Here is a 25,773-nt window from a genome sequence, read left to right as displayed (position 1 = left end):
AATAGGGAGAGGAAAACACAGAGCCAGAGCCATCTAAGAAATCAAACGAAAAGAACGAAACGAATCAAACGAAATTTTTATTTCAATTCACCACCACCAACAGCTCGCCGGATCCACCGTCGAATGCGACATATCAGTCAGACATTGACAACTCAAGGTACCGCCTTGCTGCTTAGTATAGGTTCATCAGTACCGTTTCATCTACCTTATTCGTCTACTGGTGTATCTATCTGCTGGGAAGCACTCGTCCCACGAATCTTAGAATGATTTATCTGTCAATCGAGACAGCCAGGCATAGAGGCAGTCCGTCAGTCAGTTAGTCCACCGTTCGCGTTAAGAACCGTTTCCTTCGTGACCCCTCTGTTTGCAATCGGTTGGTGGTGGGGGGGTTGTGAACATTCGTACGGCACATATGTAGTCGGAACGGAATGTAAAGGATCTACGCAGAAAAGATGGATTGAATGTCGGAAAGCAATCAGAGCTGACTTCTTTCCTGATGATGATTTTTTTTAAATTATTCTCAATTTATTCGTCCATCTTACGAACATACCTCGACAGCTGCTGGCTCATTAGTTTAATATTCATTTCGCTACCGAGCCACATCTTGCAATGCAAATGTAAATTATGTTACATCGAGCGAAATCAAAAATTAAATGCAAATTGAGTTTACCGTATCTGCTTGGGTTAACATTTTTCGCGGAATTACATGGCCATATGCACTCCACAGCTCGTCTCACATGTTCGCATAACGTTCTATTAATATAAAAGAAAATCAGACAATATGTTGACTTGATGAGCTTATCATTGTGCGGGTAGAATAAGTTGTAACCTCGGTGCTGACAAAGAAGAAGATTCAGAACATTCGGTCGCTTCTGTCGCTCAAAAACAGCTGGCACATATTGCGAACATTACCCTCGCCCCCGTTCTGTACAAACGAGACCAATCGTTAGCAGATTGATCTACTGTTGCGTCCACGAAATGAGAATTTGATGAAGATAACGACACGCGCCCTCAGCATCCCGGAAGCGCTTTCAGCCCGAACGTTTACGACGCCGTTGGGTCGTAGTTTTGTAACCAGCGCGCCGCCGTGCACACGCCATCACGCACGTGTTAGGCAAACATATTTTTACAACATTATTTCGTGTGTGCTCCGTGTTGGCGTGATGTGCTTTTTGGGGGCTCGTCCTCCCGTTTTGATGGGAGTGTCATCTAGCAGGCAACGATCGAAGCAGGAAATACACGGTGTGGAAAGGTTTGCCCAAGGTCACGCACTAAATATTAACGAACTTTACCGATACGACACCGGTAGGTTGGATCGACAACAGGGTGGGCGGGATTATGTCGTACGCCAGCCCCGGTGTAAGCTCTACAGCATTTCTCAACAAACCCGCGGGTGCGCGTAATGGAGTCGCATGCTTTGCGAAATCGTGCAGCAAATTCCATCGTCACACATCGCGCCCGTTGACATTGATTCGATTGGATTCCGAGCCCGGCTGATCTCGCATCTGATCTGATAGTGGGATTGCTTTTCAGACGATGCGGCCCGATGCTGCTTACACGGTAGAATGACGCCTTAAACGCCCCTCCGATGCTCGCTCAGGACGGCGCTACACGTATCTGCTTGGGAAATGGTTATCGGCGTGTTATTTCCTCCGCTTTGCTCTACACATCTTTGTAGCGCCAAGGGTTAGTAAAAGGTGAAGGGGACAAGGACCACATTTTGTGGTTCTAGCACCGGAAAGTAAGATAAAGAGCGATATGAAAGGACGCCAAAAACAATTTTCTTAGATTTACGTGACGATAGTTGGCCGCAGAGTAGAGAATACAGTAGGGAAAACGGAACCATTGCCACGTTCGACAAAGTTGCTCGACGATGTTACCGGATCGTTTATGAACGTATAGGGGAGTAGATGTTTTGTTCTTCGTAATTGACCATCAGAAATCGTTTCGATGATTTAATACACTTGATTGTTGATAATCCCTTTCATTTCAACGATCTTGCAAATTTCGTTGAAAGTACGACACGATAATGAAGCAACGATGAGTGTAAAATATTTAATGTTTCATTCACTAATTGTGGTTCAGAACTGCAAAACTGAGAGCAATTGCGTCAAATCCATAAAGTATGAATTCAACAACAACTAGCGAGCAGTATCTTCTGTCACATGTGTTATGGATAATCGTTTCTCTTGAATATTAAATTACCGACATTGCTTAGCCATGTGTTTAATCACTCTCATTCTAATGCACCCTTTGCCCCTCGCCACACACGCACAAACAAACAGGTTTACTATTTCTTGAACAAACTACAAGCGTAATATGGTGAAACAAGTCAATTACCGTTGTTTGATAATAGCTGTCAGGCACGTGCCATCCAACTAGAACGTTTATGATCCGTACACGATGCGTTACATGCGTAACCGAACACATGTTATGACTGTTGATATGACAGCTTACACCGCGTCATTAGGGCATATTTAAAATCAGAATCCGTTTTTTTTCGCTTAATTCTCACCGAAGGGATGTTGTCTTTCGAATGCGCGTTAGAAATGTAATAACAAAACGCCCCAGTAAAGCGCCATTGATAGCACATTGCGCGGCACTTCGCATGAGCTACAGCCGACGTGTGATGATTTGCTGGAAGCAATGTTTCTAAAATTGGCTCCAAAAAGAATTCAGACTAAATAGCCGATTAACCGTGTTATCAGCTTGCTATTTATTACCCTAAACATGAGCCTCATTTGCGGTAAGGTCGTCCTCTATCTTCATTAGACAGTGGCACAGTCAAGGCTATAAAAAGAGTTCGCTAATGGAACCAGGAAATCGATTTACATGTTAAAAGAAACAATCAATGTGTATATAAATAAATACCTTTTCTCCAGCTCACTGAGCTGCGAGATGTGTTTTTCATGAATAAATGCGATTACAGTAAAGAATGAAGTAACAATACTCCTAACGAGAAAGATGTGCCACCCAGCGACGGGTTTAATTTTCAAGGCCAATAATTTGGCCAATGATTTATCAATCTTTTACACCTCGACTGGTTCTTGATGAGAATGATTCAAAAATTCAAAATACCCTTCCGATTGAAAAAACTTTTGCCCGGTCGCACCAACATTCCTTGTCAATCTCGTCACAGGTCGCTGGGAGAAAAGTTTCTGCACAAGGCGTCCGGCGGTTCCGGTCGGCGCGACGGAAAGTACGCAGCAAAATGCTCATGCATAATCTACGATAAAATACCTATTTCGTTCGAATTTCCATAACCGTTCCCCACTGCTGTTCCTACAGCTGTGAGGTAGCGGCTTTGGTCCACTTGAGAACACGGGTACGATCGTTTAACAGAAGAGGGAAGGTCGAACTTCTGGCGGGTCCAATTCAAACAAGAAAGCAAGAAAAACCAATGGCATGGGAGAAAATCACTCAAACGATACACCGCTTAGGTCGCAATCGGTGGTGGTAATAATATTCGCAACACTTGAACACCATCCATTAGTATGCAAATTTCATCTGCCAGACAGCCCCAAGTCGACCGAAACAACTAAGCGCGTCTTGCGATTTTTTGCACTTTAAAACTGTACCAAGGCGAACATTTAACAGACGCTTCGCTGTTCGATGCCCAATGATGAGTTTTTCTTTCTTCAAAAGCGTGCGCGCCGGAGTGTGTGTGTGTGTAGAAATTATCAAACACATCAAACCACGCGAACGAGATGAACGAGAGAAATGAAGCGAATCGAAAGCGAAAATAAAGGATCCTGTAACCCAACCCGGTGCCCGGTGGTGCGCGATGATGGGTTACCGCCCGCAGTCTCCGGACAGCTGCTGTCAATATTCAAAGTGAAAACTTCAGCCGAGAAGCAAAACATTTGCATAGTTTTGTCATGTCCTTGAACATCCCTTCTAGGCAGGGCATTCTACTTCCCTGTGTTGTTGGTGATTTGAGGTTGTCTCCTGGCACGGGAAAACAGGTGCTCGGAGCGATTCGTACCCAGGCGTAATGCCGCCCCGTCCGTTAGGAGTTGATTAAAAAGTTTTCTTTTGCTCTCCACTTTCCGCCAGTGTTGGGATTGGATTGGGGCTGCAAAACCGGAGGGACAGTCGTATGATATCTGTTGATGTGGCTACGGCTTGGTGATACTGCTGGAGGTGTATTTTCGTGCGTGTTGTGCGCTATGCTAGGGCGAAGTGAAACAGAAAACTGTTGCATAAAAGCAACAGAAAGCCGCTAGAGTTTACTTGTTTGGGAAATTAGGCTTTATGTGGTTTGAAAAACAGCGCATTCGCACGTCGTGTTACGGATAGCATACATATATGGGTTACTTACGTTGTCCTTTCCTGAAACTGTATCATGCAGCAAAGGGTACATCGGGATCTGTAAAATTATTCTACCCCTAATCCTTTAAAAGCGATTTTTCCACCTTATGCACCCACATCCACCACACATCCAACAAGGTTCAATGTGGGGTCTTTTTGGGCGCCGAGATTTAGTGGTATCAAAAACCGATAAACCTATCAACTCACCGAACCGTTTTAGGATCGTGTCCCATCCTCCCCCGAGTTAGGCATGCATGTTTTTGCTGAAATGTAATTCGATTGCCCGGAATGGCGACTGTTCGAGAGGGCCGTCCTTGCAAGAGCGTTCGACCGGCAGGATTGAGTCGTAGCAAACCAGCAGACGATTTGACTTTGACTCGTTTCAAAAAGGGGAAAGGGTGAGCAGAATTGAAAATAGGATTGAATCGGTAAAGCTCACCAAACATACACAGCACAGTGGAATCTATTTTCAACCAAACGGCAAACAACAATTTTATTGCTCCATTTTGAGGCTGCCCTTCAACGCCCAGCACAGTGGATGTAATAATTTATTCCCATTTCCTTTCATTTTAAAGCGTTCGGTCGCCTGTCGTCGACCCTTCTCGGGGAAGCTGTCAATTGAAATATACCCTCCTTTGGAAAAGGAGATTTGTAATGAAAAGTGTAGAGCAAGATTTAAGGATCATCGCTGCGTCTCTAAGTGCATCTGTATGTGTGTGTGTGTGCCACATCGGATAACTGCACGCTTCCAACGTCCACCGAGCTTGGACGATATTTATTTACCATCGGATGTGTTTGTCCAACACTGTTCAAGGACACTTTCTATTGGCTTTTATTTTGCAACAGTATTTTAAACGTTTGCTCTCTAGTGCTGCTGCTCTTCTCAGTCTCGGTGCACGTAATACCAACTGACATGTGCCATAAACCAGAAAGAAGGTGGCCAATGTATGAACCATTGCCCTGGTTGATGAAAGTGAGCATCAACCTGAAGCGTCTCGTTCTGTATGTGGGTATGTGTTTGTTCAACAGTTTGTGCATCCAGTAGAAGGTCATGCCGCATTGAAGCATCATAAACGTATATCCGGTCCACCGTTCGTACATCGGAAAGGACGGACGTTCATCCTTAATGTCACTCTCACTCCCGCCCAGGGAGACGAGAATAGCGTCCGGCGGGGCGAACGATGAGCCAATCAATCAATCAATCGTCCATCGACTAAGTCCATCGACTGGTCTGTACGTGGAGGAACAAAACACACACACACACGGTAGGTTGGATGAGTGGATGCGCCTTAGAACGTCATCTCCCGAGAGCAACGAAGGCTGCGAAGGATGTTCCCTGCTCTAGCTGTTCTCACACTGGCTGCCGTTTTATCGGGGCTGCCTCAACACGGAAATAACTGACCTTTCGTAAAACAGCAAACCCTTCTGCCTCCCGCCCTGCTAGCGATTAGTGTTCGCCTTCCCCTTGTTCCAGCGTCACCGTGCAGGATGATGATGTTTTCCGCCCGGAATGAAGTCAACCGACAGCAAAACTGTTGCATTCCCCAATGTGGAAGCGCTCGAGAAAAGGACAGCTGTTGGAAGGTCGGTTGGTCGGGCGGTTAGCATTTCTAGGATTTAGTCCTGTTTGTGGGTTTTGTGAATCGATTAGAGAGTGTGTGTGTTTTGAAGTAACAGCCGCACTAGGATGCTGCGTTACACGTAAGGCAATATATCTTTTAATGAAGGGTAAGAATCATTTTAAACGAAATTAAACTTTAATGAAATTTCTCCATTGCCCACTCACATCACTTCACGGGTGAAATTTAATCAACAAAAGAGCCGTTTCTGGCAAGAGTGCCACTTTATGGCGCACTGCTCTTAGCCACATCCACATCGCCCCCGAGGGAAGCTCCTTTTACCGAAAAAGAGGTAATAATCCGTACGCTTTCCAAATTTATGGCCAACTGGATAAAACGATATCCATCAAACCGCGTAACCGCGGATTCGGTCGTCGGTGTCGGTGTTCATTCGTGGTATCGGTATCGTTGCGGGGCCATCATAAATCAAACTTTGCAACTAACTCAACTAGCCGAGCGTTCTCAACTTTCACAACAGATCCCCGTTGCTCGCTGGTGGTGTTGGCAAGAAGATGGTTTTTTTTGTTGCTGTTTGTTTAGTGAATGTATCAGGTTGCTGCCCCCGCTGCGAGAATACCCAGCTGGTTAGTATGGATTTCAGTTTGTGAACTTTCCAGCTATAGATCAACGCACGTTGAACGCACTGATATGCAGCAAAATAGTCTTTATATATAAGTATAATTTAATTCAATTATATACTCAACGATTGACATCTGTTTAGAGACACTGCATATACTTATAAAAAAAACAATTATTAGTGGTTGATGACGTTGAAAACCAAGTAACAGAAGCATCGTCAATGAATTAGTTTAAATGATATGAGACAATTAATTGAAGTATCAATTGAAGTTTTAAGATTTCTGATACACCCTACATCAGATGTGCATCAATGAGTAGAGCATGTGACCTCTTAAGAACCTCTCTAAGGACTTCCGATATCTTGAGATGAAGAAAGAGAATAGAAAATGACTTCAGAGGAATAATTGAAGCTGTGTGACCAGAACTATCTGATGCTTAAATTCACCTTTATTACACGATTCGCATAATACAGGGTTTTCCAGGAGCTCTCATAGTTGTGGGACACTTCCTTGACTCTTACTTATGGGAAGTGAAGTTCATGTGATGAAAATTGGACTCTATGGCCCTTTTTGGACAGGCTCCTTGGAAATTCCCATTGGATTTGTCCGACAAGGATGCTATAGAGTTTAATTCCCATTACATTAAGTTCATTTCGCGTAAGAAGGAGTCAATAAAGTGTCCCACAGCTATTAGAACTCTTAGTAAACCCTGTAATGTTCTCAATAATGTTCTCGTTTGATTTATTTCACTCTTGTCGCAGCAAAATTTACTTAAAACGTTCCCTTTTAGAAGAAATCTGTTTTCCATCCACTGTCATTGAAATGCATTGAATTTTCAGCAAGTAGTTGTTTGAAAGCCAAAAGCACGCTTCAAAATTGTATCTCCAACCGGATGAACCAAGCCCTCCTCTTCCCTCCCGCCCGGCACGACATTAAAATGATAAACTGTAACCGGCGTACGGTTTTGTGCCCTCTCTTGCCACTCAGTTACACTCGCCGAATTGGCCGAAACGTGCCGTCGCGTATGGTACTCGCGCAAATCGAGAAAGTTCAAAATTGTGCTGCTAGCGGTATGGTATTGCTACACTTTCTTTCGCACCCGGGAAAACTTTCCCACGATGCAAATTCGTAAACGATATTTCGGTGAAACCGCTTTCCCAAGCTGGAAATCGTCGATCCTCGGGACCCGTTTGTTAAGGTGGGAGGGGGAAGGGGGACAAGGGAAGGCCAAAGACAAACTTTGGGCTCGGCAAAAGTCACGTACCCGCGTGAACCAACGAAGGAGCGCCCTGGAAAGGTGTGGCTCCCTCCCAGCGCCAGACGTTAATGTTGCCACTTGGGACTTCCGCAGGGTGGTAACATTTGGTGGTGCGAAATGACGTGCCGTACGCGAGACGGAAATGATTAAGATTGCAAAATGTGTGTGTGTGTGTGTGTGTGTGTGTGTGTGTGTGTGCTTCATTTTTTACTTTCCTATCTGTGGTTGCGGTTGTGGCTTTTTCAACCAAGTCCCCAAGACACACCCACAGACAAAATTGGAGAGGAAGATCGTACGGATTCGTATGGAAGAAGCATTCTTGCTAGAACCACCGCTATTTGACGCGTCCTTACTGACCTTCCTGCCTTCGTAGACGGGGTTTTGCAGAACTTTTGATTTGACAGTTGTGTGTGTGTGTGTCAAACGAGGGTTTTTCCTTCCCGTTTGATGTTGGGCTATGATTGCAGCCCGACGTCGGGACGTCCTGCCGTGCTGTGGAACCGGGTTAGCACAACCAGAAAGTCACATCGTAATGGATTTCTAACTAAATTTCACCAAATCGGTTTAGGCGTTTACCGAAACGAACGGAATGATGATATTTATTTACGTTTCTTTGGATCCTCCGGTGTCCCTGGCCCTCACACGCCGTGCTCGTTACAGGTTGGAATGTTTCGGTTAGAAGGGGAGACGAGACCAGAATGCTTATTAAAAATGTACCGCGAAAGGATGCGCGGTAACCCTTCGGTGCGGTAGCTGTGGTAAACTAATCGAAACTGCTACCAACACTGCCCCCCCCCCACCTTCCCACTTTGAGTATGGCCAAGAGAAGTTCTGCTCCTGCTCCTTGCCCCTCATACAGCGGGGGTTAGGGAACAACTTTTTCCCATAGCAAATCAGCTGGCTGCTAGCACGCCGCCCCACCAGACTAAGCAACACGTCCCAGCCAACCCTGCCGTTAAGGAAAGCATCTATTAGTTTACCACCGCTTGGGGTTTCCAACCTCGACCGGGCGCATTTTCAATTAGAGCGAAAAACTTTAGCCATCGCTCGGCGAGTGAGGTTGCAATTGACATAGCGATACTGAAAACCGCAAGCAGTCGCCAGTGACACTTTGTGTAAGGAAAATCACAGTGCCCTCCTTGCGTACGCTTCGTTTGATGTGGCGCAAACTTGTGTATCGCGCCCACCACAGAATACCATTCCGCGGACAACCTGGAAGGAAAAGCAAATTAAAAGTCAACATTCTGAGCGCAACCTGCTTCGGCTGGCTGCCGGCTGGATTGGAAAGCTTGATGGGTGGATTACGATTATGCTGCGTCCATGGCCAACCTGGTTGAATGGGTTGTGGCGCATTTAAAAAGAAAGTGGGGGGGGGGGGGGGAAGCGGATGAAGAAACGGTATGCGCTGACTTTGTCGCTATGATCACGGGTGGGCATCAGATGGGGGGGTATGGGTGCGAGCAGGATTAAAGGCGAATCATTTTCACTTTGATTTTGATTTTGATGAGTGAAAGCAAACATTGCGCACCGATTTGCTTGCTCTCTGCCTTTTAATAATGTTTACCCTTGTAACCTGCAAACGGTAAAGTATGTTTAAACATTAGTGATGATCTTCAATTTCATATTGATAGATATTTATTCAAAGGGATATATATGAAGGGTCGATACAGTCATGTCTTTCTTTCGAGTTGATTTGAATTGAATACATTTCCAGAATAATGTTTTTTTGCTATTTATGTAGCTTTTTATGTGAATCAAGCTACAGTGAAAGAAACATCTGTTCCTCATGTACTGATTTGCAATAACTAAAGCAACCTCTTGAAACGCTCGTATCTTACACAGTGATGGTATTTTCGATAGCTCACCCGCTCATTAATGATTATATTTAGCTGCTTCAATCTACGATCATTGCAACATTGTAACCACTCGGATGACGCTCTGACGCTTGGCACAACATGCAACACAAAAAAGCACCCCCTTGCAACGAAACGAAAGGAAGCAAAAACCAGCGGAAACATGTGCTTCACTGAAACAAACATGGCCAACTCCTCCGACCTCCTCCCATTTGTGCTGCTGCTGCAATCAAATTGCTACCCCGCCCCGATCGCACTTGAGTTGAACGCTTACAACTTGTTTGCGGAATTTGCATAAATAGGGCGGGCTCGCGCTGCTTGTGATCGCTAACGATCGCGAAACGGCGATTGAAACCGCACACAAGATTAATGGAACTGCATTATACTGCCAATGTGGTAGTGGGGCATCCTTTTTTCCCCCCAGTGGTCAGCCCGGCGGGTACGCCCCGAACGCGATAGATGGACGTAAGAATGGAGATTAACCGTGTGCCGGCCGTGCTTCTGAAGATGTGTCACTTCCCATTAGTGTTGGCCCGGTCGGCGGATGGACACGATGCGTAATGTTGTTCATTCAAACGTCAATCAAACAGTGTGCGCAGCATTCCGGTTTGTTTGATGTAATTTCCGGCGATGAAAGAGAGAGAAAAAAGTGGAGTACAATTGCGTGACAAGTCGCATTTTTCCCCCTGTCGCCTGCCTTTGTACATCGCGGTTATAGGTTTTATTTATCGTCGAATTTGGCACGTTTTTTATGCTATTTTCCCCGCACGAGTACATCGCCATACAACACGCCGATACTGAATCATAATTGATGGCTTCATCGGTGAAAACGATCGTTATTAAGCGAGTCGAGTGGATTGCCGTGTTGATTGATGGATTCACCGAACGTGACTTAATTGAAACATTATTTCAACGTTCCGAACGGTGGGGCAATGGAGAACAAACAAGGGAAGGGTTACAAGTACGATTTATTTGCTGTGTACCGCTTTGTACCGGGCGTTGTAAGGGAGAGGTACGAGAGAGCTATTTAGATTACGTGCGATATGAATTATTAATTCGAATTAATTACATTTATGGCACCTTTTTTAACGGTGTCGTGATTGCTGCAGGCTTACAGAACGCCCTGTCGCCATTGGGTTCATTCGTTGCGCCTGGTGGGTTGTTTTACATCGATTATGAGAGATTAATCGTAAAATTATTTAAATTTGCAATCATACATTGTTGTTTTTTTTTGCGATTTAGTACAATAAAGGGTTTACTTAAATGTAATGCTTGTTTGATAATAATCCGTCATCTTTGCTCGTTCCTTTGCCCAACCTGAAGGCATTTAACAAGCGCTCAATTTGTATTTGAATGCAGGATTTTTGCATCTATCGTAGCTAGAAATAATCACATTAGAAGATGCAACTTTGACCCAATAGTTTCGTTGGTGGGCTCTACATTAAAGCATTAAAAAAGGCAAATTCGTTTCGACCCCACTTTACTATAAATTGAAAATTAATCCGTAAAATGTGCTCCACTGACGTCCCCGAACCGATTGGCCGATCGAATGACCGAATCGAGTGCAGTCGTTTTGTTCTCCTTCGACAAGGCCAAGGCCATCGGTATGGTATGTCTATCTGACGGGGCAGGGCTGCGGGTTGTGAGGAGGTGGTAACATAACATAACTGATTTTAGGTTTTAATATTGCCGCTGTTACACCCATTCGGTAATTTGTGCGTTAGACTTGATCGTGTTTGGATCGTGCGAGAAGTTAAAGTGCTAAAGCAGTTTGTGGAAATTCACCAAATTGTGACGTCATTTACGTTAGAGGTGAAAACATCAAAGACATCTCGTGTTAGTGCAAACAGAGGTGCACCGTTCATTCTGTTCATTCTTCCCCCATTCTGGGTTGTGTTGGATGTGAGATGCATGAAGATCACAATGGAGATGTGTAGTTTCCTTTTATCTATCTCTATCTCTCTATGAGTCTCTCTGTTCGTGCACGGTATCGGGATTAAGTGCGCATTGGTACAGATAAATTATGCACGAGCACGTGCGGTAAAACTCGTTGACCCACCGTTCGGGGCTTGAGTTGTGTAGCTTGTGTTAATGAATTTTAGTTCTCAAATGACGAAACGAAACTATTTGATGTGTATACATGAAATAAAAATTACACCACCCAAGATTTTTCCAAAATTATTATACTTTCGAATATTATCACTTATTCATTCCCCCCTTGTGTGCGTGTGTGTGTGTGTTTTCCTTCTTTGCAGTGAAGATGTTCAAATCTAAAGCCACCTCCCCGAACGAACCGTCCCCACCGCCCGGCCAATCCGAACAGGACTGCAGCGGGATGCACATCACGCTGAACCCCTCGTCACGGGCCACCAGTCCCAGCGCGATGCTGGGAAAAGCGAGCGCCACCCCGTCACCGACACCCTCCGCAACGCACCCGCTCGGCCACCCCAATCCGCTCAAAAGCATCAACAACAACAACAGCAGCAGCAGCAACAACAAGGCCAACAGTAAACCGTGCGGCAAGGGCGGGGGCAATGCCGGTGACGGGGGCGGCTCCAAGGGAGCGAAAAAGCGCAAAAGCTCGGACGAGGAAAGCGACATCATCGGCGAACTGATCGGGGACTATGGCAAGTGGCAGTTCGTGATGACGTTTCTGCTCTCCCTGTTCCAGGTGCCGAACACGTTCCACATCTACTCGCCAACGTTTCAGGTAGGTTTTGGGAAATAAATGGGAAAATAACGGATTTAGAGATGCGAAAGAGAGAAAGAGAGAGAAAAAACAAAGGAAGAGATAATGTCAACGATAGAAGTTCTAACAGAAAAAAATTGCATCCCAGCATTAGTTCCAAAATCCATGTCCAAATCGAAACGTCCATAGATCCTCATTTCATACGTAAGTCCTTACCAACACCAATTACCAGTGTTACTGAATTCGCTTCCACAGTCACCAACCAAGGAATTAAACGTAAATGTATCATACTGTTTCTTACAAGCATATCCCGCAAAGAATAGTTATCTTTAGACAAATTAGTAACATCATGGCTGTTATAGAAGCCAAACTGAATGAAGATATTGAATTGACAAAGAAATGATTTGAAAAGAAATCTCCAATATCCTTTTAATCTCCAGCTGCGGAATAGTTTCCTTTTAATTTTCTGGGAAATTCAATCAGAGCAATTGGCAGAAATGCGAACTAACTGTCCTGTTGTGGGCGAACCAATTAGTCTCAGATATATAAGAAGAAGATTGTGGCGCTGTAGAAGCAAAGCAAGAAGAATATTAGTAGCAAATTTCATTCACTACCATCCTGTCGTGCTGTTGTTCACTCTTGTAATCCGATAAAAGTCCCTCAAACGACCGCATACCACAGCCATGTAACTGCCTGTTTCCCTCCCACACTTTTGCCCATCGCCACGTTTTTCCAACCATCAAACCAGGTACAAAGATTTACGGCATGCCAAGAATTCAGATCACGATAATTAGTCCAATTGAATGCCCGCGCGTTTCGCCCATTCTCTCTCTCTCTCTCTCTCGTTGCTGCTTTTTCTCTGTCTTTTTCTCTCGCCTCTCTCCCACTTTGCTCCACCCTTCTCCCGCCCGTACGGAGTACGGGGGACAGGGACAAACCAAGAAACCGTTTCAATATTCATACGGTGTCCCATTTCCGGTTAATGTTGCGCATAATCAATCCGTCCCAGGCAGCAGATAAAAGCTTCTGGTGCCGACGGCCGACACATCTAGACGACGTCCCCATCGACCGGTGGCGGAACGTGTCGAGTTCGGTGGAAAATTGCAGGATGCTGAATTACGACTGGAATGCGCTAACGAGCGCCCAGCTGTCGATGGTAAGTAGCGAAAATGCTGGCTGTGTAATGCTTTCCTTCCGCCCTTTGTTGTTTGTCCGTACTCTGCCGCTGCGTTTGCAAATTGTTTTTGTCCCCGCGGTGCGGATTAGAACAATTGGGCATAAGGCAGCGTGGATAGGGAGGACAGTACAACAGTTGGAGAAGAAAATGCTTGAGGATGTAACTGAAAGCTAACTTTACTATGGACAACGATTTTAGAGCAATTTTTCACTGCCAAAGAACGTTACCGACACGGTTGCATGCAGCGCCTGGGAGTTTGATGTGCACGACAACCTCGGCAACACCTGGTCCTCGGAGTGGAATCTCGTCTGCGACAAGGAGTACCTGAAAAATGTGGCCGAGATGTTTTTCCTCGCCGGGGTTGCAACTGGCGGCATCACGTCCGGCGTGCTTTCGGACAAGTTTGGCCGCAAAATGATGCTCTTCATCTCTGCCGTCCTGCAGTCGATATTTGGTAAGGCAAAATGGTCGAGTAACGTCTCTGTTTGCTGAGTGTTACTAATTTCTGCTGTATTCTATGCTGCCATCCACAGGATTAGCCCTCTACTTTGCCGATTCGTTCGAGTTTTATCTGGTGCTGCGTGCGCTACTGGGCATTGTGTCGGTGTCGGTGACATACGCTGGGCTCATTCTGGCGATCGAGTACGTGGACGGCAAGTGGCGAACGATCGCCGGCATGTACAATCTGTTCCCGCTGCCCGTGTCGTACATCATGATCTCCGGCATTGCGTACCTCACGCAGGACTATCGAAATCTGCAGCTGTGCATCGGGCTGCCGGGTGTGTTTCTGTGCCTATTATGGTATGTATGTATGAAAGCCAACCATCTAACAAGACAACAACAACCACGTTAATGGGTGGTAATGAAGTTAATCACTTTACGGTCAATATAGGATACCAAAAGTAATTTCTCAGTGCCTGCGGTGATCACCGTGCAACGATGATCTGCTTCTTTTTGGATGTGTTTGATTTTCCAACGCAATCAAAGCGAATAACCCCATACTTACGTCCTCTTGCGAGTGGAATTTCGCTCATCCTGCAGTGCTAGTGATAAATTAAACCACTGACGAACCTGGACCACCTGTCAAAGCAAACGTCCCATTTCACAGACCATTGAAGGTCGATGAGCAGTACGTAGCGTCCAACTTGTCCATTGCAACAGGTTGCTGTTGCTGCTCGTACCACAGAGTTCACATTAATTTTACGTCCGTATCAGATTACGCTCGCCCGGAAAGAATGTACTCTCGCCCACGAGCTCTTCAGGCAAACCACATGCGCTTAAATAATTGCTTAAAATAGTTTGCTTCCTTCTATGTTGGGGAGCGTGTTTGTTTGTTTGTATTTTGCACTGTCTTGCCCCGCAAAGAGTGTGTGTCGCATGTGGCGCTATACATTTGCTGAGCACCCTTTCAGCCTGTCAGTACAATGCTAATTAAGCCTCGAAAATCATCACCAGTAATGAGATGCCAAACCATACCCAACAATCCTCTAGTTCCTGTTGGCGTCGAGGATGTGTGGATGGCAAACGGGACCTTTGTAGTAATAAATAAAAACCAATTCGATTAGCTCCCCGCCGTCCTTGGTGCGAATAATGTCAGCACCGTTGAAGATGGACACACCAACTGCAAAGCTTGCAAAACAATTCCAATTCCTCGTCGTTCGAGCACAACACGACAAACAACGTGAAGCGTAGAAAATAGCTTCGACCTTCGGCTCGTTTCCATGTTTACATCAATTTCACTCACAGGTTCACGCTTGGCATTTGCTTTTCTGTTGGTAAAGGGAGTTGAGGAGCTGCTTTCTCTTTCTCCCCGGTACATGTGGAAGGAACATCCCGGTGCTGTATCTGTCTGAGAGCAGGTAATGTGAAGCGCAGAGTTGGGAAATTTTGTGCTTCCACTGCAAATTGGTAATTAGTGGTTAGTGCTTGGTGAAGCATCCTTCCGACCGCGGGTCGATGGCTTGTGGTTTGACATCGGAATGTCGGTTGGCAATGGCTGTAGCTTTTGTGGGAAATGCGGCAGTCTGTTAGAGAAAGTGTAGGGCTAAGAACACTAAATATGTTCGGGAATTACGTGAGCTGTTGTTTAAAACATCGGTAAAACATCACCATAACATCTACAGATAACACACACAAAAAATAGCCAGACCTAAAAGTAGAATTTGCTCATTTTAGGTTCGTCCTGCCGGAATCGCCCCGCTGGCTGCTGTGCAAAGGTCGCATTACCGAGGTGAAGGAAGTCATCCGCAAGGCGGCCGCGTTCAACAAGCGCCCGCTACCGGACAATTTGGACAAGCTGCTGAAGCCCCCGGTGGACGAGGAGGAAACGGCGGCCGGTGTTTGCGAGCTGTTCCGATCAAAGTATCTTCGCCTGGTGACCTTTTGCTTCCTGTGCATCTGGTTCACGATGAATCTCGTCTACTATGGATTGGTACTGAACATGAACAGCTTCGGCGGCAACATTTATCTCAACTCGGTATGTCAATTCGGTGATTTGAGGGAGGAGAAGGGGGTTTGTGAGTGAAAATCAATTATAGGTTTCATTTTACAACACAATTCCGCGTTCGGTACGTGCAGTTCGGTGTAAATCCAGTTGGGTTGCTATAAATATTCGCTACACGCCTGATGGGCTGCAATCCGCATTACACTCCGAACTGCTCGAACGCTTCCCGTGCAAAACTCGGTTCACTTGACTTGATTTGTTTCGACTTTAGGCACTGGCTGGTTTGGTGGAGATTCCCGCCATCGCACTGGCCATGTACATCATCAATCGAACCGGCAAAAAGTGGCTATTCTGTGCGACGTTCTTTGCAGCCGCACTTGCTTGCCTGTGTGCCGCCATCGTCGAGGGTAAACCGGAGTTGTTGGCGATGAAAATCACGTTCGTGATGATCGGTAAGAATCGACGATAAGACAGAACGACTGTTTGAAGGCCTTTTATTAAAAAAAAAACTGACACAATAACGACCCTCCACTTGTAGGTAAATTCACCATCAGCGCCGGTAACACCATTATGCCGGTGTACACGGCTGAACTGTACCCGACCGCAATCCGTAACGTCGGTGTCGGGGCCTGTAACCTAGCGGCTGGTTTTGCGCTCGTCCTGACACCATACTTATCGTTGCTGGTAAGTAGCACACCGTTAACCGTGTAGCCTGTGAGATGCATCTGAACGTTTCTGTGTGTTTTTATTTCGATAGACAAAAATCGAAGTCCATCTGTTGATGACGCTACTAACGGCCTGGTGTATTTTTGGCGCAATTGTGATCATTTTCCTGCCGGAAGCAATGCAGCACCACGAGCACGAGGAGCATGATGAGGATAAGTAAGTTGCAGCATGTTTGCCGCCATGAGCCATACTCTTAATTTTGTGATGCTTTTTTACAATTAATCCACAGAGAAATCGATACGCAGGTACCAGCTTAAGCGAAACCGTGCGACTCATACTCCCTAATCAATCCTTCTGCCGAGGCAAGGCCTGGTTGGTATAGTGCGTGGTTGCGAGCCCCCTCTCAGCTGGACCCACTGTTACGCGACGGCTAACACACCACCACCACAGTGGAGCTGGAGTGATGTATCATCCGACCGACATGATCAACGATCAATCAACTGCAACTGCCATATCTACTCCCTAATCGAGTTTTGTAGTACACGAAGCGCACCGAACTCTAACCTCAATCCTGTACCGAACACTTTCGCCAAAGAGCGATCACTGGTCGTGGCTTTGGTTGTTTTTTTTTTAAATATCTAAAATGGTCAATTTTATGAGACAGTTTTGAAAAGGGGTTCAATGTTCGTCAAAGCACCGCTGTAACGGTACAGTGTGTGTACCTGTAATGCCAACCTTTCCAAGCGTCCTCCGGAGGAGGGTTTGTTCCAACAGCCCGCCTAACTAGCTGTGGTAGCATTTAGTATGATTTTACTTCTGAGCCAAGATGATGACCTAAACCAAGCAAGAATTAAGTATAATGGAACAGATTTATTCAATAGGAAGCAAACATTTCGATACGTCGCGGGTCCCGTCGTGGTGGGCACTGGCTGGCTGGTTCCAGGAAAGGCCCCGACGCCCCCCCGTAGCGAATGTCGTTGTGACCGGTTCACAAAGCAAAGCACTCAGCTCATTTACACACACAGTAAACAATAGTTATAGTCAGCAGCAGCAGCAGCAGCCAGCAATAGTGTTGGGACTGATCCAACAGTTTTAAGAGATTTTTGTACAACATTCACTAAGCCACATGCATTATTGGGCCGATCTTCGAACTTTGATAGATTGATAGGGTTCGGGTGTTAGACGATTCCTACACGTGCGTTACCCTTTACTCATCGTTACGTCCTCGGGTGGGACGGTAAATTGTGTAGTAGCATTTGCCCTGAGCGGCATCACACATTTGTAAAGCAGCATCCAATATTTACATAATCTTATGCCAATCATTGTTGGAAGAATGCAAAACACAAAAAAGAGAATTAGCAACGCTTTAGGTGTATTTTAGAGCGCCAAAATGGTGTATCGATATATCAAACTGGAAACGATGGAGGAAGGGAAACACTAATTTAAGTACCGGAAGTAAAGGAATACTAACCATTCAAAGGCTCTCTTATATACACGCACGCATTCTCTCTCTCTGTAAAATATCTACAACAGTAGTGGAGTATGAGATATCCCACAAAAGAATCACGACAGACAGGATCAGTTCAGCAGTAGTTTAGCTCTCCTGAAAGCTCACCAGATCTGCAGGCCTAGCACCGCTGTTTCCGTAACCTTCAAGCTGAAAGATTGTTCGTCTATGTTAGCCGTACTTAAACGTAATTAATGTGTCATATATTCTCATGTGTCAAGGTAGAGTCCTGTTTATGGACGACGATCAACCCAAATGGCGAAGCAAAACGAGGGCAAGCACTGGCAGGCAGTAGTTTGAAAGCTCCCGCACATAATAAAGGAAACTCGTGTAAATAGTTCAATGCGAGAATGTTGAGCAAATTGTAGCAGAAGTTTAGGTCGGGTTGAAATAAGGTTTGTGTTAGGAAGATCGGGTCGGCGGAGTTTGAATGAGATTTAATATATTTCGATAAAAAGTGAGGGCAAATAATACTAAGCTAGCGCACAGAAACCATGTAAGATGTAAGCAGGTAATCTTCTTTACATCTTGTGGTTGTTGTAGAGTAGATGTTTAGTTAACTGTGGGTAAGGGATGCGTTACAGTAATACCATCCGCATCGGTGCAGCGCAGTGTTGCAACGGGCAGCAGTTCTGTCTATTGTTATTGTTGAAGCCGTGTGTGAGTGTAAAAGCTTTCTATTTATTTATTTGCTCGTATTCGTACTTAAGCAAGAAAGTTTCGCTTCCACTGGAAAGTAAGGCCCGTCGCCCTCGTGTGACTTATCTCCGTTAGTGCATCAGTTTGCCGGCATCGTGTAATTTGGTTTACTAGCAGTTGTAAAGATACTATACTAAAAGGAGATATAATAGAGCATTTAAATGTCCACGACACGGCAGTCTGTGTGCCAGTGTCCTGAGGCTGAGTATTAAAGCAAGCAAGCAAGCAGTCAAACAAATATATACACAAATAACCAGCAACAGCTGCAGTGCAAATCAAGAACAATAGTGAAAACGGAACAGATAAATACTACTACTACGCGTGTTAGGTGCTAGTGTAAGTGATTGTGGTTGAATCATCATTGTAAATATCCTTTCCAACAAAGAAGCTACGAGCAGTGGTAGTACTAGGTGGCGAGCTAGAGGCGTGCGCGAAAGGATGATACAGTGAGCGCGAGTAACCATTATCGAAGTAAATGAGTGTCGAACCTCGTCGTTAACCGCTCCGCAGGCGAGTGTGTGAGTAGTTCCAAACACGCTAGAGATAATAAATGTGGTACAATTACCGTACTGTGTGTGTAGTTCGCGTGCTCCACTGGGCAACGTTTAACAGCCATCCGAAAAACGGCAGCGGCACGGGTTTGCTTCAGTTGCCCAGTACATTAGACGTGACAGTTTACTCGGTTGCTCATCAGCTGATGGGAATCGGCTTGACGGAGGGTACGGTGTCATTTGAAGCAGCATTCTTCCTAAACGATTGTCTAATAGCTGCAGGTCTCAGTGATTCACGCACCAACGAACTTCGCGTCCGTGTGCAAGCGTGCGAGTGTCGCTTTCGAATTCAATTTCTCACCACCGGGCAACGCGGGACAGCAACAATTGGCGGTAAGTGAATGTGGAAGCGAATGCACAGGCTCTAAGAGCACGGTGTTTTGCAGCAGAGACTTAAGTCCGAAAGTTAAGACACAACCACATACAAAAGAACCCCTCCAAGCAACAAGAACGGGGAAGTTAATTGTATGTTAATTGATGCAGCCTGCTCGGTCACGATTTCTATGTTCCGGAGCGTGGTAAAACAAAAAAAGAATAACAGATCGGAGGATACCCGTAGCTGGAGAGACGCGGTCACTACGAAATGATCACCACCAGCGACACGGTTGACACTTCTGTGTTGTGCCGTGGTGCCGCGTGCCGCCGAAGTGGGATCTCCTGCTCGATCGAGCCACTCGTGCTCGATGCTCGTTTGGGAACTGGCGTAGAATTGGAACGATACCGGCTGGGAATGCGTTGGCCCAGAATTGAATGCACTGCAACAGGTAGGAGGCTGACGGTGAAGGTTACGGCTAAATTCCTGAACCGAGCCCTGGCCCAGCAGGATACAATCGAGCAGAAAACGAACGAAACGAACGATCACTAGAACGCACCCATCCGATCCAGCGTGGAGGTCACCACGAGTTGGGAGCTAACCACCGGGGCGAACTTTTGCTTGATAAACGGGTGAGGTAAAGTCGAACCACTCAGCGACTACTTCACACAGACACACACAGGCAGTGAGACACAGATATTGAATTGGATCGACATTTGACGAGGGGGCGACCAACCGTTTCCTGCACATGTTATCCACTCTGTAGCGTTCTGTCCGCCAAAACCTCGGGACAGGTGCCGGTAGATTATAATTCTTCAATTACGCTGCTTCCAATTGCTGATAGGTTTATGTCTGCCTGCCGGCTGTCCTTACGATTCAGCACAACACAGTCGCGCGAAAAAAATGTAAAAAATGATCGATTAATGTTCTCGTTCTCTTTCGTCGTTGTATTTAGTTGTTATTCTTAGCAAGCTCGTCACATCTATAATTTAAATGTAAGCGTTAATGCTCAGTAGGAAGTGTTACCCGAAACCCACATTTGGGTTTGAACACTTGCACCTTGTGCGTGTCGGATGTCGTACGGTGCTGGGCTGTGGTGTTTCAGTGCGGTAAACCGACACTCCAAAGCTACCACTGCTTGCATGGGGAGACATAACACTTGCAGTTCAAAATGTTCCTCCAGCAATGTTCGGACAGACGAAAATGAATGGCTTTACGCTCAAGGATATGTTCTGGTGTCCGCCACGCCAGGCTCTATCCAGAACCGTTTCTCCTGGTGGCTCCAGTGGCACGTGTGGGTAATTTAATAAGCCATTCCTTTCGGTCGACGGCTGAAACGACGCGATTGAAGTTATCAATCAAAGGAACCCACACAAACAGCTCGAACAAAGAGCTGTAAAGTTGTTGTTTTGGCTAATCTGTTATTGTTTTAGATTCGAACAAGAAATTCGTTTGATGGCGTTCCTTTTTTGATGAGGAAATCATGATGTTGGGATTCGGAGACAAGACAATTTAAATGGGTTTGTTTTGTCCAGATATTGTTTTTATTTTATCTCAAGCATTCTAGCTAATACTTGCCCAGCGCAGAGATTAGCAAAGTGTTTTGTTTATTTTTTGTTATTTATCTACAACCGAAATATGTTTGAAACACTAATATCTCTCGACTTGGTCTGTAAATTAATGATTTTACGAGACTTACATCTTTGAAGACTTAGGGACGAACTTCTTTTGTTTAATTTATTAGTATATCTTCACCTTTTTTTTGGAAACTGGTTGGTTTTAAGTAACAATCCAACAACTTGATTAAGGACTCCCAAAGTCTTCCAAGGCAAGCGACTATCGAGCCGGAACAATACGATCCTGTAGCTTCTCAAATTGTATTCCCTACCAATGTGTTAATCGACACGCATTATACAACGACTGTAAGCATCAACTTAACCAAACGCTTTAGCTCCGTTTTTCTTGCAAAACAAAGCAAAGTAAAGGCACGCTTCACCCAGCATCACGCAGAAAACAGTTGGATCAACTGCTCATCACTACCTACACTACCTGTAGGTGACGATGTAACACTTTACACCTGCCGATTTGGCAGCCACGCCATGGCTTGCTTGCGTTGACATTTGATTAGCACCACGATCGCTCTAAATTTGTTCATCGTGCATGATTGTCTCGATAGGGCCGTTTTTGCAATCACCAGCTACAGTGAGTTCGCAGTAGACATTGTAAGCTGGTTTCATACTGAACTGCTCCAGACTGCTTCCGACACCATTCCGCCCAGAGACCATTAACGGTTTGTATAGGGAGGTAGCTTATTTTTTACAGAAATAATAACAACAATAATAAGACGGGTACAGTCATTGTTTTATGAAGAAAAAGGAAACATGCCTGTAGCGCCGGAGGGAAAACAGCAAGCAATAAAACGCTACTAATCGTACCTGCCATGTAACGAACAAGGGTGACAAAGCAGCAGCAGTAGCAAGTGTGAAGTGAAACAGAAAACAATCAACCGTTTTAAGCGTTTCACCCCGTGCAGTCAGTCGCCGGTGGTGGTGGTGCGCGTTCTGTTTGTAAATGTGCATGTAAGGCTCCCTTCCTACAAACCCATATTCCCCCGTCTGACCCTTCCACCTTCTTGAGAATAGTTGATAGATTGCCGGTGGTAAATGGTCCGCCCTCCCCCGGGTGCTGTATCGTGCCCGGTGGTTTGGTGGTACGCTGGTCACCTTATTACCCCTAATCGTCGCGTTCGCTTTGATCGGTCATTCTAAACAACTGCTGCGGTACGCCACGACGCCCCGAACCGCCGACGATCGGTGGTAACCCATCGGCCCAAAATGGGAGCTTACTTCTCCGCCGGGTTTCCGGTCGCCTTCAGGCACCGATCAACCGGCAAACGGTCGGCGGGCGCATATGATAGTGGTGGAATGTCAACGATGCCGACGCTAGATCGTAACACTTGACGCGAGTAGAGAAAAGCGCACACACGCGAAACGGTGTGTGCCGGCAGGGGCTGTCGCTTTGTACGTGTACGCTGGTACAGATCGCTGAACGTCGTCGTCGTCAGCCCACGATAGTCTATTTAACTTTGCGTCCATGCGCACGATCCGCTCAGTGTTTAGAAACGCTTCCTGCGAGCTAGAACTCGCCCATCGACTGGTGAACGCGTGCGCGGTGCTCCAACGGACACGATCAAAAACAGCTTTTGCAGCTTTGGTTTGGTTTTTTTGAAGCTCGGTGTTAAAGTGTTGGTGAGGCGACCGGTGCAGTAGTAGCGCTTGACGGCAGTGTTCTTTATTTCCGTGCAAGTGGCACTTCATTGTAAAGCAGTTGCCATAGTGGAGTATGAGATATCCCACAAAAGAATCACGACAGACAGGATCAGTTCAGCAGTAGTTTAGCTCTCCTGAAAGCTCACCAGATCTGCAGGCCTAGCACCGCTGTTTCCGTAACCTTCAAGCTGAAAGATTGTTCGTCTATGTTAGCCGTACTTAAACGTAATTAATGTGTCATATATTCTCATGTGTCAAGGTAGAGTCCTGTTTATGGACGACGATCAACCCAAATGGCGAAGCAAAACGAGGGCAAGCACTGGCAGGCAGTAGTTTGAAAGCTCCCGCACATAATAAAGGAAACTCGTGTAAATAGTTCAATGCGAGAATGTTGAGCAAATTGTAGCAGAAGTTTAGGTCGGGTTGAAATAAGGTTTGTGTTAGGAAGATCGGGTCGGCGGAGTTTGAATGAGATTTAATATATTTCGATAAAAAGTGAGGGCAAATAATACTAAGCTAGCGCACAGAAACCATGTAAGATGTAAGCAGGTAATCTTCTTTACATCTTGTGGTTGTTGTAGAGTAGATGTTTAGTTAACTGTGGGTAAGGGATGCGTTACAGTAATACCATCCGCATCGGTGCAGCGCAGTGTTGCAACGGGCAGCAGTTCTGTCTATTGTTATTGTTGAAGCCGTGTGTGAGTGTAAAAGCTTTCTATTTATTTATTTGCTCGTATTCGTACTTAAGCAAGAAAGTTTCGCTTCCACTGGAAAGTAAGGCCCGTCGCCCTCGTGTGACTTATCTCCGTTAGTGCATCAGTTTGCCGGCATCGTGTAATTTGGTTTACTAGCAGTTGTAAAGATACTATACTAAAAGGAGATATAATAGAGCATTTAAATGTCCACGACACGGCAGTCTGTGTGCCAGTGTCCTGAGGCTGAGTATTAAAGCAAGCAAGCAAGCAGTCAAACAAATATATACACAAATAACCAGCAACAGCTGCAGTGCAAATCAAGAACAATAGTGAAAACGGAACAGATAAATACTACTACTACGCGTGTTAGGTGCTAGTGTAAGTGATTGTGGTTGAATCATCATTGTAAATATCCTTTCCAACAAAGAAGCTACGAGCAGTGGTAGTACTAGGTGGCGAGCTAGAGGCGTGCGCGAAAGGATGATACAGTGAGCGCGAGTAACCATTATCGAAGTAAATGAGTGTCGAACCTCGTCGTTAACCGCTCCGCAGGCGAGTGTGTGAGTAGTTCCAAACACGCTAGAGATAATAAATGTGGTACAATTACCGTACTGTGTGTGTAGTTCGCGTGCTCCACTGGGCAACGTTTAACAGCCATCCGAAAAACGGCAGCGGCACGGGTTTGCTTCAGTTGCCCAGTACATTAGACGTGACAGTTTACTCGGTTGCTCATCAGCTGATGGGAATCGGCTTGACGGAGGGTACGGTGTCATTTGAAGCAGCATTCTTCCTAAACGATTGTCTAATAGCTGCAGGTCTCAGTGATTCACGCACCAACGAACTTCGCGTCCGTGTGCAAGCGTGCGAGTGTCGCTTTCGAATTCAATTTCTCACCACCGGGCAACGCGGGACAGCAACAATTGGCGGTAAGTGAATGTGGAAGCGAATGCACAGGCTCTAAGAGCACGGTGTTTTGCAGCAGAGACTTAAGTCCGAAAGTTAAGACACAACCACATACAAAAGAACCCCTCCAAGCAACAAGAACGGGGAAGTTAATTGTATGTTAATTGATGCAGCCTGCTCGGTCACGATTTCTATGTTCCGGAGCGTGGTAAAACAAAAAAAGAATAACAGATCGGAGGATACCCGTAGCTGGAGAGACGCGGTCACTACGAAATGATCACCACCAGCGACACGGTTGACACTTCTGTGTTGTGCCGTGGTGCCGCGTGCCGCCGAAGTGGGATCTCCTGCTCGATCGAGCCACTCGTGCTCGATGCTCGTTTGGGAACTGGCGTAGAATTGGAACGATACCGGCTGGGAATGCGTTGGCCCAGAATTGAATGCACTGCAACAGGTAGGAGGCTGACGGTGAAGGTTACGGCTAAATTCCTGAACCGAGCCCTGGCCCAGCAGGATACAATCGAGCAGAAAACGAACGAAACGAACGATCACTAGAACGCACCCATCCGATCCAGCGTGGAGGTCACCACGAGTTGGGAGCTAACCACCGGGGCGAACTTTTGCTTGATAAACGGGTGAGGTAAAGTCGAACCACTCAGCGACTACTTCACACAGACACACACAGGCAGTGAGACACAGATATTGAATTGGATCGACATTTGACGAGGGGGCGACCAACCGTTTCCTGCACATGTTATCCACTCTGTAGCGTTCTGTCCGCCAAAACCTCGGGACAGGTGCCGGTAGATTATAATTCTTCAATTACGCTGCTTCCAATTGCTGATAGGTTTATGTCTGCCTGCCGGCTGTCCTTACGATTCAGCACAACACAGTCGCGCGAAAAAAATGTAAAAAATGATCGATTAATGTTCTCGTTCTCTTTCGTCGTTGTATTTAGTTGTTATTCTTAGCAAGCTCGTCACATCTATAATTTAAATGTAAGCGTTAATGCTCAGTAGGAAGTGTTACCCGAAACCCACATTTGGGTTTGAACACTTGCACCTTGTGCGTGTCGGATGTCGTACGGTGCTGGGCTGTGGTGTTTCAGTGCGGTAAACCGACACTCCAAAGCTACCACTGCTTGCATGGGGAGACATAACACTTGCAGTTCAAAATGTTCCTCCAGCAATGTTCGGACAGACGAAAATGAATGGCTTTACGCTCAAGGATATGTTCTGGTGT

At 45.9% G+C, this 25,773-nt stretch overlaps 1 protein-coding gene across 10 annotated transcripts in view; it reads left to right on the top strand.

The window, feature by feature from the left end:
• Positions 1 to 19,369, top strand: part of LOC120898893 (organic cation transporter protein) — a 34,274-nt gene extending 14,905 nt beyond the window's left edge. For 9 of the 10 annotated variants that reach the window (XM_040305379.1, XM_040305382.1, XM_040305380.1 and 6 more), the window contains 9 exons: positions 11,875 to 12,329; positions 13,318 to 13,464; positions 13,684 to 13,939; positions 14,019 to 14,286; positions 15,661 to 15,961; positions 16,200 to 16,380; positions 16,467 to 16,612; positions 16,686 to 16,810; positions 16,884 to 19,369. In XM_040305379.1, coding sequence (XP_040161313.1) covers positions 11,875 to 12,329; positions 13,318 to 13,464; positions 13,684 to 13,939; positions 14,019 to 14,286; positions 15,661 to 15,961; positions 16,200 to 16,380; positions 16,467 to 16,612; positions 16,686 to 16,810; positions 16,884 to 16,911 — 1,907 coding nt within the window. In that variant the 3' untranslated portion in view covers positions 16,912 to 19,369. The remainder of the gene's footprint in view (positions 1 to 11,874; positions 12,330 to 13,317; positions 13,465 to 13,683; positions 13,940 to 14,018; positions 14,287 to 15,660; positions 15,962 to 16,199; positions 16,381 to 16,466; positions 16,613 to 16,685; positions 16,811 to 16,883) is intronic. The other variant, XM_040305383.1, reaches the window with a different exon arrangement.
• The last annotated feature ends 6,404 nt before the right edge of the window (positions 19,370 to 25,773 follow it).

Source organism: Anopheles arabiensis, chromosome 2 (genome assembly GCF_016920715.1).
Source record: "Anopheles arabiensis isolate DONGOLA chromosome 2, AaraD3, whole genome shotgun sequence".
NCBI lineage: Eukaryota > Metazoa > Arthropoda > Insecta > Diptera > Culicidae > Anopheles > Anopheles arabiensis.
Note: the sequence above shows the minus strand (reverse complement) of the source record. Positions and strands in the feature narration are given on the sequence as shown.